The following is a 15,528-nucleotide window of genomic DNA, read 5'->3' as shown; positions in this document are numbered from 1 at the left end:
ATCATCCCCAGCCACAATGCAAAGATTCCCTGCAAAACCCATGAGGCATGCCACAGGTTGTGCACCTTGTGCAGGTGCAAGCAGGTTTGCCTGAATCACTAGCAAAGTGACATGGGCGGTGGGCCGGGGCAAGGTTTTTGGGTGGATTCCTCTCCACTACCCACCCCTCTCTGCAGCTGCCTGCCCACCCACCTGCTCACCCACTTGCTCACCTCTCTCTCTGTGTCATCACCTCTTTCCCCTGCTGGCTCTTTGCCACCAGGGGAGCCAGGTAAGGAGATGAACCAGCTCTTTGGGACTGGAGGTGATAGGGAGAGATGCCGTTGGATGGGCAGCTACGGAGGCAGGCAGCTCACGGCTCCCCTGGTCCTGGCCCCATTGGGTGGCCCTTCCTCACTGTGCGGCCCGTGCTCTGTGAACATGGTTGCCCAATGGCAGATCTAACCTGGTGTAAATAGTCTGGCATGCAAGCTCTGTACTAAGCACAGCCGGCTAGTGCAGCATTCCTGGCGAGCTCAGTACCAGTCAAGATGCCTGCCAATGCCATTCCCCCACCCTCCCAATGTTAGAACAGTTTGGTTACTCAGCCTGACAGAAAGGCCTACTTCTTCACACACCTTGTGATTAATTTGGGGGACTTTATGTCACAAGGTTTGGACGTGGAGATGCTCACCAGTCTAGACAACTTAGAACCTAGAAGAGGATAGGTCTGCCGAGAGCCATGATGATATCTAAATAGAGCCTCCATGTGAAGAGGCAGCGTACCTGGCAACGGGCAGGGGAGAGCTTCCAATTCATGCCCTGCTCACAAGCTTCTAGAGATGTCTGACTGCTGCTGTTGATCACAGTCATTAGATTACTTGCAACAGGGCCTTCCCCAACAAGCTGATTCCTAGGAAGGCCCCACGTCCTTACCCGAAAATTAAATTGTAGTCCTGATTGTAAGACTGCAACATGGGGATTTGTTACTTCCTCCGATCCTTTTGCTGCTTTTCTGGGTGTTTTACTAATTCCTCCCCTCCAGCACCCCTCCCCTTTCCTTCTCCATTCCAGATGTGAGCCCAACAGCTGGCATGGCTGGAGCATGGAGTGGCGGGGGGGGGAATTCAAATGCCCTTACATAGCAACAGGGGTGAGAGGTGCAGGAGATGCTCATTAATCATGTTTGTAGGGAGAGCCTTCCAGACGGCTGCTCACGGCCTGGCACCAGGGGTGGGGGTGGGTCGGAGGGAGGGGGGCAGATTTGTTTTGGTGATGTGGCAAATCCTGAGCCTGCATTTGGAGTGCCTGAGGCTTTGGGGAGTTAAATGTCTTGTATTTGTTCCCTTGGGAAATTTGCTTTGAAATCTTGCTCTCGAGAATGTAGAGAAGATCTTCGTAGGAAGCTGCCTTCTCCTGAGTCAGGCCATTGGTCCATCTCGCTCAGTCCTGTCTGCACAGACTGGCAGCAGCTTCGCCGAAGTTGCAGGCAGGAGTCTCGCTCAGTGCTGCCTGGAGATGTCAGGCATTGGACCTGAGGCTTTCCACGTGCAAAGCAGGCGCTCTACGCTGAACTCCGGCCCTCTCCCCGAAGGGGAATATCTTACTGCAGACAGGGCACACATGGAGTCACCCATCCAAAAGCAAACCAAGGCAGACTTTGCTTAGCTGAGGGGACAATTCATGCTTGCTCCTGCAACCCAGGAGATGTCTAAACTGGGGTGCACAATCCTGAGGTTCTTCTCCCCCTTGGCACGTAAAGACAAGGGAGTGGGATCTATAGGAGAGAAAGTGTGGGAAACCCAGGGTTTTGACCTGAGCCGGAAAACCCAGACCCACCCGGAGCCCTGCGCCTCAGCCCCTCCTCATTCCAAAGACCTGGGATTTTTTGAGCTCCTTTCCCCAAGATCTTCATCTTTTGTCTAGGAAAGGAAAACTGATGTTTAACTCGGGCTTACCTTCCCTCCCCCGATTAATAATATTTTCACCTTAAAGTTTGCAAAAAGTACTTGGAGTGCTTTCTTCTTCTTAAGCCTTCTCTCAGGGAAGATAATTGAGCAATTAGTGACAAATTACCTTTAGTGGCTTTTTCCTCTAATGAAGCCTTATGTAACAAAGTGCCAATTAACAACTTCTCCTGAAGAGACAGAATGCACAGTTTTCAGATTCTCACAGTCGCTCCTGCTTTGGAAGACACTGTTGGGCTGCCCAATCTTGGTCAGTGGGCAATTTGATATGAACTTCAACCCACCGTCTCCCCCTTTTCCTTGAAGGCATATCTACAGGGCAGGTCTCAAGCTGCTTTCACCGTCTTTGCCAGGGAATCATGGGAGTTGTAGTGCTGTGATGGAGATGAGAGGCTTGGAATATCTAACCGAGAATTCTCAGCACCCCACTGAGCAAGCATTCCCAGGATTCCTTGGGGGAAGCCATGACAGTTAAATTGCTATAAAACTGACAAATGTTTCTAGTGTAGATCTGTCCACAGCGTCAGCTCTGGGAAGCTCAAAGGTTTGGTTGCTGACATTTGGGGCTTGCCAAGGCTGATATTTGTAATATGTATAAAATTTGTGACCTCTCTCTCTCTCTTTGATGCAACTCCTTCACTCATTATTTCTCACTTGGGCAATCTCAACACACTTTGTTCCCCTCTTCCTTTCTCCCAACCCTCTTTCCTATTCTACTCGTTGCTCTGATCACCACGTTACGCCTCCTTTCTGTTCGACACAGCCTCCCTCTTCCTTCTCATACTGAAAATCTTCCGGTTGACTTTCAGGCAGGGCTCTTCCTTCTCTGGCTCTTAATTATCTCCCCACTTCTTACAAAGGGAAGAGCCGCCCTGCTTAACCATGAGCATCCTGTTTCCGTCAGTGGCCAACCAGATGCCTCCCAGAAGCTCACATGGAGGGCTTGAAAGAAGTAGCCCCCCTTTCCCTGATGCTGATCCCCTGTCCCCAGCAACTGATGTTCAGTTGCAGGCTGCCTCTGAACATGGAGGCTCCATAAAACCATCATAAGCTATTGACAGACTGCCTCCTCCTCCCCCTTCGCCCCCAGGAATTTGCTGAATCCCCCTTTAAAGGCATCTGAGCTAGAAGTCGTCCCCACATCTTCTGCCAGGGAATTTCCAACTTGAAGGTCTTCCTTATGACGGTCATGTATCTTCTGCCAATATGTTTCGTTCCTTCTCTCCCTTTCCATGCCGGAGAGATGGCATGCCCTCGGCTCTCGCCTGTGGGCTTTCCAGAGGCATCTGGTGGGCCACTGTGGTGGGCCTTGGTCCTGATCCGGCACGGCTTTTCTGGCTCCTTTCCCTCCGGTAGGAGCCTTCTCTTTAAATCACATCTTCCTCCATCCACCAGCTATGCCCGTTCTTCCTTGCTGCCCCCTTCCCCAGAATCTCCGAGCCTTTTTCTGACCAGAGGGGCTCACTGCTACGGAACTGCATTGCCATGGGCTCCCAGAAAGACCACCTTCTCCCAGAAGAACCTGCCAGGATGTTAAGACCACCAAAGCCCTATCCAGACATTATGCTGAATGTGTGTACAAGTACCACCATTTTTGTGGGAAGAAGAGTCCGTTTTAAAAGTGTACCTGGATACAGGCCTCCTGAAGTGAAGGGTACAAAAAGTGCATTATGCACTACTGCTGCCCATGTGCTGAACATAATGTGTGAATCACTGTATGTGTGTTCAGATGTTTATCTGCATATACACTGTACAGAGGTTGTATATGTGTTTGAAGACAATGTGTGAGCAGGGCTCACATGGTCTGTAAGCACCTCTGTCTTTCTCAGGTCAGTTGGCTCTCCAGCTGTGAAATGTTGGGGTTATCTATGAGAGTGCCACCTTCTGCATGATCCCCACCATACATGATAGACAGGGGTGGATTAAGCTTTTTGCCGCCCTTAGGCGGCCAAGGATTTGCCACTGTTCTCGGTGTGGGGGTGGCCACAGCGGCTGCCGGGAGAGGAGGAGAGGGGAATGTCCCCCCTTTTACCTTTTAAAGAAACATTGCTGCATGGCAGGATGGGGGCTGCGAGGGCAGCGAGAGCTTTTCCCAGCTCCCCTCCTGCCTCCCACATGACTGCACGGGCCAGTCTGCAGCCCGTTTGGGGCCTCTCTGCGCATGCATGTGTGCAGAGAAAGGCCCCGAACAGGTTGCAGACCGGCGCGTGCAGTCATGTGGGAGGCAGGAGGGAACTCTTGCTGCCCCCATCCCATTGCACAGTGGCATTTTTTAAAGGTAAAAGGGGGAATTTCCCCCTTTCCCACAGCTACTGCGCTGCTGCCGCCACCCCCAAACGGGGTGGCACAATTTGCCGCCCCTTAAATTTTGCCGCCGTAGGCAAGTGCCTACTTTGCTTATCCGTTAATCCGCCCCTGATGATAGAGGTCCTCTGGAGAGGCCCATCTGCAGCTGCCACTGGTTTGTCTGGTGGTGACTTGGGATCCGGCCTTCTCTGCAGCCACTTGTAAACTGGAATACACTCCCAGCAGACATTTGAGGCTTAACAACATTAATGGCATTCAAGAGAACCTTCCAGACTCATTTTTTTTAAAGGTCTGGCTTTCAGTGGTTTTTTCAAGTGTGTTAAATTGTCTTGAATTGTTTTAGCTTATAATTATTATTTTGATTGATTTCAATTTTTTGCTGATTGCAAACCATCCTGGATTATAATAAATATTATCCAGGGTGATATAAAAAGGTGACTCTTAAAAAATAAAAATAAAGCACTCTTCCCCAAATATGTTCACCTGGCACCTTCTTCTTGAATCTCTCGCTGATGCCAGACAATCTGGCATAAGCCTGGACCAGACATAATATTTTCCCCACCCACCCAAGCCTTCAGTGAGTTTTAATTAGGGATAGCTTTTTTGGATTTTATCCTTCATAATCCTACTTCTGTACTGAGTGTCATTTGTATGGTGCTTTTTCATTCGTTTTAAACATTTTGCTTTGGTTTTTTACGCAAGCAGCCTGAAACATCAATCCAATGGTTTCCCCCAAATTAGATAAACATGACCCAAACAGGTGAAAGCACCCTCCACCATGCAGACAGCAGCTTTTGAAATATCTATAAACCATTGGCTGTACGAACTCTGGCTTCTCTACATGGAAATGAACTTTCCCTCACTATTAACTTAGTTGCTGGTGTGTTCCTTAATGTCCTAGCTCTTCAGCCCTTCAGATGATCACACACAGGTGCATCTTTGCTCAGTCACCCTGCTAACCGAGCAAAGAGGCACCTTTTCAAAGTGCACTAGCAAGCTTACAATATTATTCCATACTAAATTATTCTCTTTAAAGTCCACATTTTAAAGTGGCGAGTCTCTTTATTTAGCAAGGGGAGAGCAACTGGCCCTATCCATCCCCAGCACAGCATCCCTCCAGTGGCTGTTGCTGGCTGGTGTCTTTCTTTTTTTAGATTGTGAGCCCTCTGGGGACAGGGAGCCATTTTGTTTGTTTGTGTCTATGAAAACTGCTTTGGGAATGTTTGTTGAAAAGCGGTATATAAATATTCAGTGTAGTGTAGTGTAGTAGGTTTGCATAGTTTTTCAAATAGAGGCTGGGTAGTGACCTGTCAGAGATGCTGTACCAGTTTCCTGCTCTGAGCGGGAGGTTAGACTAGAAGCCCTCAAAGGTTCCTTCAAATTCTATGAGTCAGCCTTCTCTGCTGTCCTGTGCCACCAAATCTACCTTCGAGGGTTGGGAAACAGGATTGTATATGGCATGGTAGACTGGAGAGAGAAGGGGGAATTGGCAAAAATTACACACACACCCCACACAACCGGAAATCCTTCTATTCACAGGAGACAGCGTTGGAAACAAACCCAGTGTCTGTTGCACATGAGCAGTGTGAAAAATGTGTCTGAGAGTGAGTGAGAATGGAAAGGGGGCGTGGATACAGCGAATGGATACACATGCAAAGAGATCAGGTGGGTTCAAGCAATACAGGAGCTGGTGGTTCCATTCTGTAACCAAATCTGAAGTTGGTTACAGATGTCACGCTCAAAACTGCAAGTAGGGTGGCATCGGTGGATTCGGACGACCAATGTTAGAAGTCAGGCTCGAGGGCAAGCTCTGAGAACCTGCAATTCACCCGTTCCTGTGCCGTCTAAACCTGCCCGTCTTGTCCACACATGGATGTGGGTATCGTTCCCACTTATGCCACCCGATTTCAGCTCAAAGCCCATGCTGTTTAGCCTTGCAAGGCGTTGAGTGAGCAAGTGATATGCTTGCATGGGTGAACCAGTCTTCAGGGCCCAATGCAGGCACCCACCAAGTCTTTGGAAGAGTCTGATGGAGGGCCCCGGCATGATTACTGTTATCCATCACGGAGCCTTCAGATCTGAACCTAACAATCTTGGATAATCAGCATGTCAAGCCCAGGCCAATTTTGACTTGACAAATCCTTCTCTCTTTCTCCCCTCAACCACTGGAGAGAAGAGAGGCACCAAAAAAAAAAGGACAGAAGGGGGCGGGGAGGATCAAATCTTGTTTTCATTCAAATAGAAAGGCAGACCTTAAAGGGGAGCAGACGTTTTGGAAAGAGCTGGGGGACATTTCTTGGAAATTGGTTGTGCAAAGAGAATGGTCTTCATCTCCTCTCCCAAACTAGAGATATTGTTATTGTTAGATAAGTTTATAAATCTAAAATAAAAATGCAAAGTGACCTATCCATAAGGGAGGGAGGTGTGTGTGTTTCTCTTAAGGAAATGTGAAATTGTGCATATTTAAAGTGGAAGCTTTTGGGGGTGGTAATCATCTAATAAGGCTGTGTCAGCCTTGTTGGAGCCTTGGATGGGTGTCCTTTGGGGATAGGTGGGAGCCCTTGTGGTGGGGGGGGCAGTCTAGGGCACGTTGGGCAAGTTACAGGATTCCACCCGTGTTTATTTGTTTTTGTTGATTGTTTTGTATGAATCTTTATATTGTATTGTTGGGACTGCTTTGGCTCATTTCATGAGATATATAGGATATAAATGTGTTGACATGTATATTGTGATTTAATTTTTGTCGTACTTTTAGTTGTGCATTGTTTTGATTACATTGTATTTAGCAACTGTGCATTGTTTTAATTATATAAGTAAACCACTTTGGAATTATTTTAATGAAAAGCAGTTTAGAAATTGAACAATAAATACGTACATAATTTCCTGGGTTTTAAAAATCAAAGAGGCACCCGTGGTAGGTTTCTTATATGGTGCTTGCAGGAAAAAGCAACTGTCCCTTTTCATCCCAGCATAGCTGTGTGTGTCCCTCCAGTGGTTGATGCTGTGTGTGTTTCTGTGTCTGTGTTTCGATTGTGAGCCCTTTGGGGACAGGGAACCAGTTTCTCATATTTTTGCCATGTAAACTGCTTCAAGAGCATTTTTTTGTTGAAAAGCAATATATAAATGTGTAACAACAATAATAATTAACAATGTGTGTTTCTAAACATGTTGAGACAAGGAATCTCTGATGCGATGCTCAAATGCATAAACCTTAGTCCACAAATCCCACGGCAGCTATATAACGGAAATAAATACATATTATTTCCCTCCTGACTCCTGTCGTAACAGCTCCCTCCCTTTCCACTGTTGTCTCCGTTGTGTCTGTTTGTCTGTTGTAAGTTCCTCAGGACAGGGACCTGTCCTCTTGTTCTTTGTACAGAGCTGTGTACCTGGATGGTGTGTTGTACTGAGTTCTGCCCCAAAGCAATGACAAAAACACATAAGCAAAACTCTTTGTTTTTGCTTTTCTCTCAGGTAGCAGGTTCACAGTGGCACCATGTAACTTGTGAGTTCCTTGGGGCAGGTGGGCCTGCATTTTGCATGTCATCTTACATGTGCTGTCACAGAAAAGGTCTATCTAGTCCAGCATCCTTTCTTCGATGCCACGCCATCCACTCAACATCCACGAAGTCCCTGCTCTGAGTATTCCTTGGCTGAGTGGAGCTTAGGAGCTTTCCCTAGGAGCAGGGCCTTCTTTGTTGTGGCACTAGGTTGTGGAATGCCACCTCTGCAGAAGCCTGTATGGCCCCCTCACTGTACCTTTAGACCACTGGCCAAGGGCTGACTTTTTAAACAAGCATTTGAAGTGGATCAGCTTGGGCTAGATGGCAGCTTGCTTTATTCTTTTGTTTTATTGTGTGTGTGTTGTTGTTTCTGTTGTGGAAGTTCTGTTGTTTTCTGATCCTGAATTCTCGCCTTGTCTTTTAAAGGATGCAATTGTGTTTTATTGCGTTAAACCAGGGGTACTCTTTCTCTGGTTTTCTATGTTCACCATGGCCTCTTCCAGTGCACAGTATGAGGTGATGATGCCTTTCAGCATCTTCCTATATCGCTGCTGTCCTATATAGTACCAGCAGGGATTTGAACTGGCAACCTTCTGCTTGTCAACTACAATACCCATAATCCCCAGACACAATGGCCCTTGACCATTGTGGCTGGCGATGATGTTTGTTGTAGTCCAACAACTATCTGGGATCCCAAGCTTGAGAACCCCTGGTTTAAATATTTGTTCATAAACCACTTTGGGTTAACTTTTATCAGAGAGGCACATTTTCCAAATTACGTATATTTGCATGTCTCCAAAAGAAAAGAAAAGAAAAGAAAAACACCACCCAAGCAGGGCGTGAAGGCCAGCAACCCTCCCTTGCTGCTACACCCCAGCAACTGATACTCAAAGGCTGCGTTCTGGGACCACAACCCCCATCATGCCCAGCCGCAGTGGCCAACAGTCAGGGATGATGGGAAATGCAGTCCGACAACATCTGGCCGGCCAAAGTTGTGCAACCTTGTCCAAAGGTAGGCTGCCTCTGAACGTGGAGGTTCCATGGAACTATTATAGCCCAGCTCTCCTCCAGCAAGCACTTGTCTTTCACGATGGGGCGGGGGCGGGCCATTTCTCCCTCTCCGGTTGCTGCTCCCCAGCCCGTGAGCGGGGCCTGGCTGTTTAAGGGCACCGGGGCGAAAAGCAACGGGGGCTGGCCCCTGCCGGTGCCCCGACAAGCCCGAGCAGCAAAGTCCGGCAGGAGAGGGAGGACGGGGGCGCGCGGGAGGGGATGCAGCCGGGGCAGGCGGCGGGGGCGGCGCGCCCCCTCCCCGCGGCCAGCCGTGCTTCAGCGAGCGGCGGAGCAGCAGCAGCAGCCGCCCCAGCGGAGGGAGCCCAGAGGCAGGCAGAGAACGAGTTAAAGCAGCAGCAGCAGCAGCAGCAGCAGCCCTTCTACTTCCGGATGTGTTCATCACCGCTCAGGGCTGCCAGTGCGAGCAGCGAGAGCATCTTTCTCGGCCCGCTCCTCCTCCTCCTCCCCCCCACCCAAAGACGGAGAGGGAAGCCAGCCGCCGCCGCCTCCTCCTCCAGGAACAGGGCATGCAAGCCGGGGGAGACCCAGGCCGTCGCTTTAATTAACCCGCCGCCCCCCCCCCCGCGCGCGCCCCAAATAACAATAAATCAGACAATTCCCCCCTCCCCTTTCTGCAAACTCCCCAGCAGCGGGCAGGGAGCGGGGGCGCCGCGTCCATCGCATCCCTCCCAGCTCCGCTGCAGCTTTAAGAGGAGGGGATCCGGAGAGAAACTGACAAGCCCATCCTGTCGTCGCCTCCCCCCCCCCCGCCCCGCCATCCCTACCACCACCTCCTCCTCTGTTTGCTGAGTAGAGGGGGCTGGGGGGTGGGGAGGTGGCAGCTGAATTCTCTGGGGTGGAGATGCTGGGTGGGGGGGCTTTTGGAAACCTGTGAGCCCCCCCACACCTCCCTGCCCCCTTCTCTCTCGGCTCCCCCCCTTCCCATCCCTTGCATGTAGCTTGGGGAGGGCTGAAACCACAAGCATTGAAAAGGGAGGGGGGAGGGAAAGGCGAGGGGCTGATGTCCATCTTTTAAAGGAGAGGAGCAGAAGAAAAAGGAAAGGGGGCGAGGAAGGCGTGCGTGTGTGTTTGGTGGGGTGGTGGTGTCTGATCGCCACACACCCCTTCTGTTTCTCCCCACACACACCCCTCCCATCCAAACTACCAGAGGCTTGTTGATATATTATTTTTTTTCTACAAGGACCATCCGTCACTTGAAGTCTGACATCTCTCGACACTTGATGGACAGCTACGACAGCCAAAAGGCAGAAGAAAGGGTCTACTTGGGAGAAAGGAGAGGCCGACAAGCAAGAAAATAAGCAACTCTGTTCCTCCCCATCTCCACCACCCCCCACCCCCAAGACACACACACAAACGCATCCACGCAAATATCTCACGCCAGCATCTAAAGAGCTTGCTTACTTGGCTTCCTATGTATGTGTGAGCGTGCAGAGAGGTTTGGAAGGGGTTGCGTTTTTAGAAAAACATTTCAAAAAAAATATTTTCACTCCTGAGCAATCCGCAAACAAATCACTTCTCCCGCTTTAATATATATATATATATATTTTTTAACTGTTGTTTGGAACAGTTTTTTTCCTTTTAAATCTTTTCTTCGTGGATCTTGTTTGGAGAGAGGGGGTTAGAAGGGTGCCAACATGAACTGTCTCCTCTTGGGAAAGAAGTGAAGATTATCTGGCCCCCTCAAGAGCCGTCTCCCCCAAGGGGGAGAGAACCAACAAGGGAACCCTGGAGGAAAATCTTCCAAGCGTCTGATGGCACAAAGGGTAGGTGATCTTGTTTTGAACCTTCTCTCCTCCCACTTGCTGTTGCCACTCTGAAAAGATGCCCTGATTTACTTTCTAGGCTGGGACTCTTTCTTTAAAAAGGAAGAAAAGGGAAATATCATGTGCGTCTTGTTTCTTTAGGAAGTTACTAGATAAGCATCAGGGTTTCCCTATTGTCTTTTTAAGAAAAGAAAAAATAAAATAAGAAATAGTGCAATTGTGTGGCTTTTGAGTTGGTCCCTCCAGAAGATTCAACAATAATCTCTTGTGTTGGTGGTATTTTGAATCTGCTTTCTAAGTTCCTTTCTTCCCTCCCATCTCAACTTTTTCACTCCTAAATATTTATCTGTTTCCAGCATTTGGCTGGCAAGTGTCAAGTGGGATTTTGTGGGGTGGAGGAGAGAAAAGGGGCTGAAACTTTGTTTAAAAGTGTTTCTAAAAGTATTTTTCTTTCGAGGGAGTGAAAAATAGCTGTCACTCCCACTTGATAGAAAAGGGGTCTCCCACCCCACCCCTCTCCCTACTTTTCTGATGAACTAGAGGGGTTAACAGATTTAGCTAAAACGACCGAATATTGTCCAGAATGTTTGTGAGTGTCTCCATAGCAAACTTCAGCAAAATAAATGCATTGGGTATGGCTTTAAAACACACACATCTAGAGCCAACCATTTCTTGACTTTCTCCAGCCTTTTTGCTTTGATTTTGTGTTGCTCATTTGAAAGCTCAATGGGGCTGCTTTGTGGCATTTTGTGGTTCTTTTCTGAAGTTTCCCCACTTTCTTTTCGCCTCTGACCGCCCTCCATGGAGCGGCTGAAAAGATCTCCCTGGCTTGAAAGGCTGGGGTTAATGTGTCTTCAATGTGGCCGGGTTGTAAGAAATTCAGGAAACTTTTCATGGGATTCTAATTCCCCCCCTCCTTTCTTTTGTTGTGGGGGGAGGGAAGGTTCCAATTCCTAATTTTGAATTTCAGGCGTTTGGGGCATTCCAAGGAAGGCAGAGAGAACATTTAACTTTCCTTCTGCAAGATTCCAAAATATCCAACCAGTTGCTCTGCAGTTGGATGGAAAGAAAGGCCGTTTCAAACTAATATTTTTCAGGAGGATCTTGTAGGTTTTGCTTGAAGTTTTCGAACTTTGGAAATCAATTGCTACTCTAGGCTGAAGCGGAGAGAAGAGTGAAAGGAGAAAACAAACTCCAAACCCTTCTAAACACACACCAAGGAGACACTGATAAACTGAAAATGGGTGTGTGATCAATCAACTCACAAAATCATTATTCGGATTATCGTCTTATGGATTTTTAAAATAACTTTTAAAAATATATAAATAAAGCATCCAAGAAGTCCCTCTCTGTAGAGTTTTTAAAACATATATTATAGGTTTTTAATACATATATTAAAACAACAACAAAACAAAACTGGTGTGTTTTTGAACCGCTGAAAGCGAAGTTTTGTTGAGTTTAATAAAGCGAGACTTTGCCAAGCCTCGGAGAGAAACAGTGCAAAACAAATAGCCGCTGAGACGAGCCATTATTTAAATAAGAATAGCTGGCAAGATGGAAAAATTTCACACTCGTTTTCTGGGCTGGGGCGGAGGGGGTGTGTTTTTGTTCCGTTTAAAAAAGGCATCCTGAAGTGTAAAGTGCCTCGTCTGAGGAGGGAGGGCGAGTTTAATAAATTCTAAGGCAGTGAATGGTTTCCCTTTAAAAATGGAAGAGAGGCGCAACCGGGGTCCATGATCCTTTAGGTGACCCAACTGGCGAGGAAAGTATCGTGAGGACAGCCTGAAAGAGGCTTCGGGGGCGGGGGGCGCTTTAATTCCGACTTAGACCCAACCGGTTGCAGAAGCATGAAAACTGAACTGGCTGGGAAGGTCAGGCGGATTTCCCCGGGTGAGAACCTTCCTCGCCGGCGAATCCAGGCCGCGTCTAAGGAGGGTTGAATCTCTCTGAAAAGTTCCGCGCCTTCCCTGGCAGGAGGGAGCTTCTCCCCCTCTTTGCAAGGAGCTGATCGGGTCCCGCTGCCCAGCACCAACATCACCCCCAAAGCGGCCAACCTGGGTCGTTTTGCGCGCACACCCAGAAACCCGCGGCGGGGGAGAAGTTTGGCTCCGCGGGCTCCAAGCAGCCCCGGTCCCAACTGCAGCCGACTCTTCCACGGACCGAGGAGGCCCGTGTCTGTGGCGCCGCTGGGAGGAGCGGGCGCTTGCTGCCTGGCGGTGGGGCGGGAGGAGGCGGCTGAGCCTCACCAGGCCTGCTTGGCGAAATGACTGGAGCGCAGGAGGAACTCCCAGAGCTGGGCACGGCGGTGCCTGGAGATGGGGAAGCTGGCTGAGGGGCTTGTGGGGAAGAGGTCGGCCTCCTCCGCGGAAGAGTGGGAGCCACGCCGGAGGAAGGAGTGGGGTGCATGGAAGGCGTTGGGGCTATCTGGGGGGGAGGGGAGGGGAAGGGAGGGGGCGACTCGCGGGATAGTAGCACATGTTCACACGAGCGGCTGCAGATGCGGGGAGATCCTTCCTGACGCCAGTGGGGAAGGGAGGGTTGTGTCTCTAGCCTTCTGGCCCCCCAGCCCAGCCCCAAATCCGCGCCCCACTCTTCACTCCCGGAGAAAGCCTTCCCCCGAGTGGCTGGAGCGACTGGACATTTCCTCCCCCGCCGCCTGGGGGGAACAGACCTGCCGCGCCTCTGGCTCGAGTACGTGGCCGCTTCGCTCGGGGGTCCTTCTCAGGGGCTGGAGGATGCTGCTGCTGCGGCGGCGGCTCCTCTCCCGGCGGCGCGTGGGGGCAGAGGGCGCGGGGGGCTCCGTGCTCCTCCTCGGAGCGGGCCGCGTCTAAACTCTGCCTCTCTCTCTCTCTCTCCCCACCGGGCCCTCCTGCTCGCTCGCTCGCCTCGCGGCCAGTATGATGATTTGGTACATTACGCCGGAATGGACGGGGTCTCTCTGTCGGGCTTTGGAGACCATCCGCACACGGCCAGGGGACTGCAGCAGCACCACGCGCTGAGCCAGGGGTCCCCCTATGGAGCTGCGGCGGGAGTCAACCACCGGCCGGGGATGCCGCCAGGCTTGGCCAACGACACCTTGAAGAGAGAGAAGGACGAGATCTATGGGTAAGTCGGCGGCGGCCCCAGGAAGGGACGGGCCCCCGCGTGGAAGGCAAGACTCGGGGCCCCCGTTGGCAGCGCCCCTCACCCACCTCCCCTCCTCCGGCGCGCAAAGGTCTCCCCATCTCTTCGCTCACCTCGTTGCCTGCCGCCTCCAGCCGCAGGCAAAAAGAAAACGCACCCGCCGCCACCCAGGGGTTACCAACGTGCGCCCCGATCCTAGGCGGGCTTCCTCGGAAGTCAGTCTCTCTCTGGGCTCATCATCAATACACGCGCTCTAACTTCCAAACGGCCGCAACCCAAGATAGCCTTTCCCAGTCCTGAGGCTTACTTCCGAGTAAACGTGGCTAGGATCGGGCTGCTGACTGGGAAGCAAGGCTCCTTGAAGTCAGCGGGACTTCCTTCCGAGTAGTCCTACATAGGCTCCAGAGGCAAATCTAGTTTTCGGGTCTGGTGCAGGAAATTGTCCACGCCTCAGTGCTAGGGGCTCTCTGAAAACCAAGCCAAACCCAAAAACCTGCCAGAGGATCTGTGTCTGTGGTTGTTTCTGTTTGTTTTGTTGCCCCCCCCCGCGCCAGACTTCCCTGGATCTGCCCACAGACATCCCCCCGCTGCCCCCATGAAATGGGGTTAATGTGGTGTTAGTTTAGTGATCGATTTGGTACAACCCTCTTGCGGTCCTCTCTCTTCCCTCCGCCGGTGAGGATTGCTCTGCTCTGTGTTTAGGAGAAGCTGCAACTTTGCAGCCTGATCCTGGGCTTGCTCGGAAGTAAATCCCATCCAGTGGGCCTTACTCCCAGGTAAGTGCGCGCAGACTTGGAGTCCTAATTAACAGACCTGCTGTGCCTCTAAATTCTAGCCGGCGCGTTCGATTATTCTAGCCTGGTTTCCAGTGGATTTATTATTATTTTTTTGATCGGGATTCCGGTGGATCTCCTCGCCTTAATCCCGCTGGAGGAGACTGGATTTCTCAACGAGCTATAGGCTGCACAAGGATCGCTTTGGGTTTACTGGATCGTTTTCACGGTGTCCTCGCGGGTTCTGTTTTTCAACACCTCTTTCCGGGCAGCGGAGGATCTGTTGATCCGGTAGCTTGTGGATCGCTCTCAAATCAGTGGTTTCTCTGTGGAAACGAATGGCGGATGTATGGGCAGGATCCGGACTAAACGAGTCTTGTGAATATCACGCACCCCTGAAATAAATGAGGCACGGCTACCTTAACGCCCGTTCCTTTCCTCGGGACGTAGTCTGGATTTTATCTCCTGTTGCTAGCAGTCAGATTTCTCCAGGGTTGTTGTTATTTACTAATCCCAGACGGACCTGGCCTTCGCATTGCTAATAGGTCTGTTGGTCTGTCTCTCAGCCGCGCCCTCGCACTTGCATACCTTCGAGCAGGTGCCCCCCCCCCCACCCGTCTGTCTGCTACGACTTCTCATAGTTTGGCTACCTCTTCATGACATTTTGTCTTCTGGCAGAGAGGGGCCTGTGTGTGTGTGTGTGTGTGTGTGAGAGAGAGAGTGAGAGAGAGAGAGAGAGAGAGAGAGAGAGAGAGAGAAGATAAACATAAGGAGGAAGGGAGATATGAAGATCTCAGGATTTTACTAAAGCCCCAGAACAGCAACCAAATAAATATTTTTTAAAAAAGAAATTGAGCGAGCAAGAATGCAAAGAGGAAGGAATTTCAAGTTTGAAGCCTAGCTAAAGGTAAGGAACTCGGGGAAGCTGGATTAATAATAGTCCAGACTGACCAACAATATTTCAAGTACCATCTCCAAAAGATTAGAGGCCTCGACCAGGAAGGGGGAGAGCGGGAGGCATAGGAGTCAGCCGGGCTCTCTC

The 15,528-nt window shown here is 50.3% G+C and overlaps 1 protein-coding gene across 4 annotated transcripts in view; it reads left to right on the top strand.

Moving 5' to 3' along the window:
- The first annotated feature begins 9,417 nt into the window (after positions 1–9,417).
- The window catches only part of MEIS3 (Meis homeobox 3), a 45,550-nt gene continuing 39,439 nt past the window's right edge, over positions 9,418–15,528 (top strand). The window contains exons 1-2 of one of the 4 annotated variants that reach the window (XM_053268096.1): positions 9,418–10,590; positions 13,487–13,695. In XM_053268096.1, coding sequence (XP_053124071.1) covers positions 10,579–10,590; positions 13,487–13,695 — 221 coding nt within the window. In that variant the 5' untranslated portion in view covers positions 9,418–10,578. Of the gene's footprint in view, positions 10,591–10,618; positions 12,991–13,027; positions 13,282–13,486; positions 13,696–15,528 lie in introns of those variants that run through there. The other 3 variants (XM_053268097.1, XM_053268098.1, XM_053268099.1) reach the window with 3 other exon arrangements.

This window comes from Hemicordylus capensis, chromosome 7 (genome assembly GCF_027244095.1).
Source record: "Hemicordylus capensis ecotype Gifberg chromosome 7, rHemCap1.1.pri, whole genome shotgun sequence".
In the NCBI taxonomy this organism is placed as follows: domain Eukaryota; kingdom Metazoa; phylum Chordata; class Lepidosauria; order Squamata; family Cordylidae; genus Hemicordylus; species Hemicordylus capensis.
Note: the sequence above shows the minus strand (reverse complement) of the source record. Positions and strands in the feature narration are given on the sequence as shown.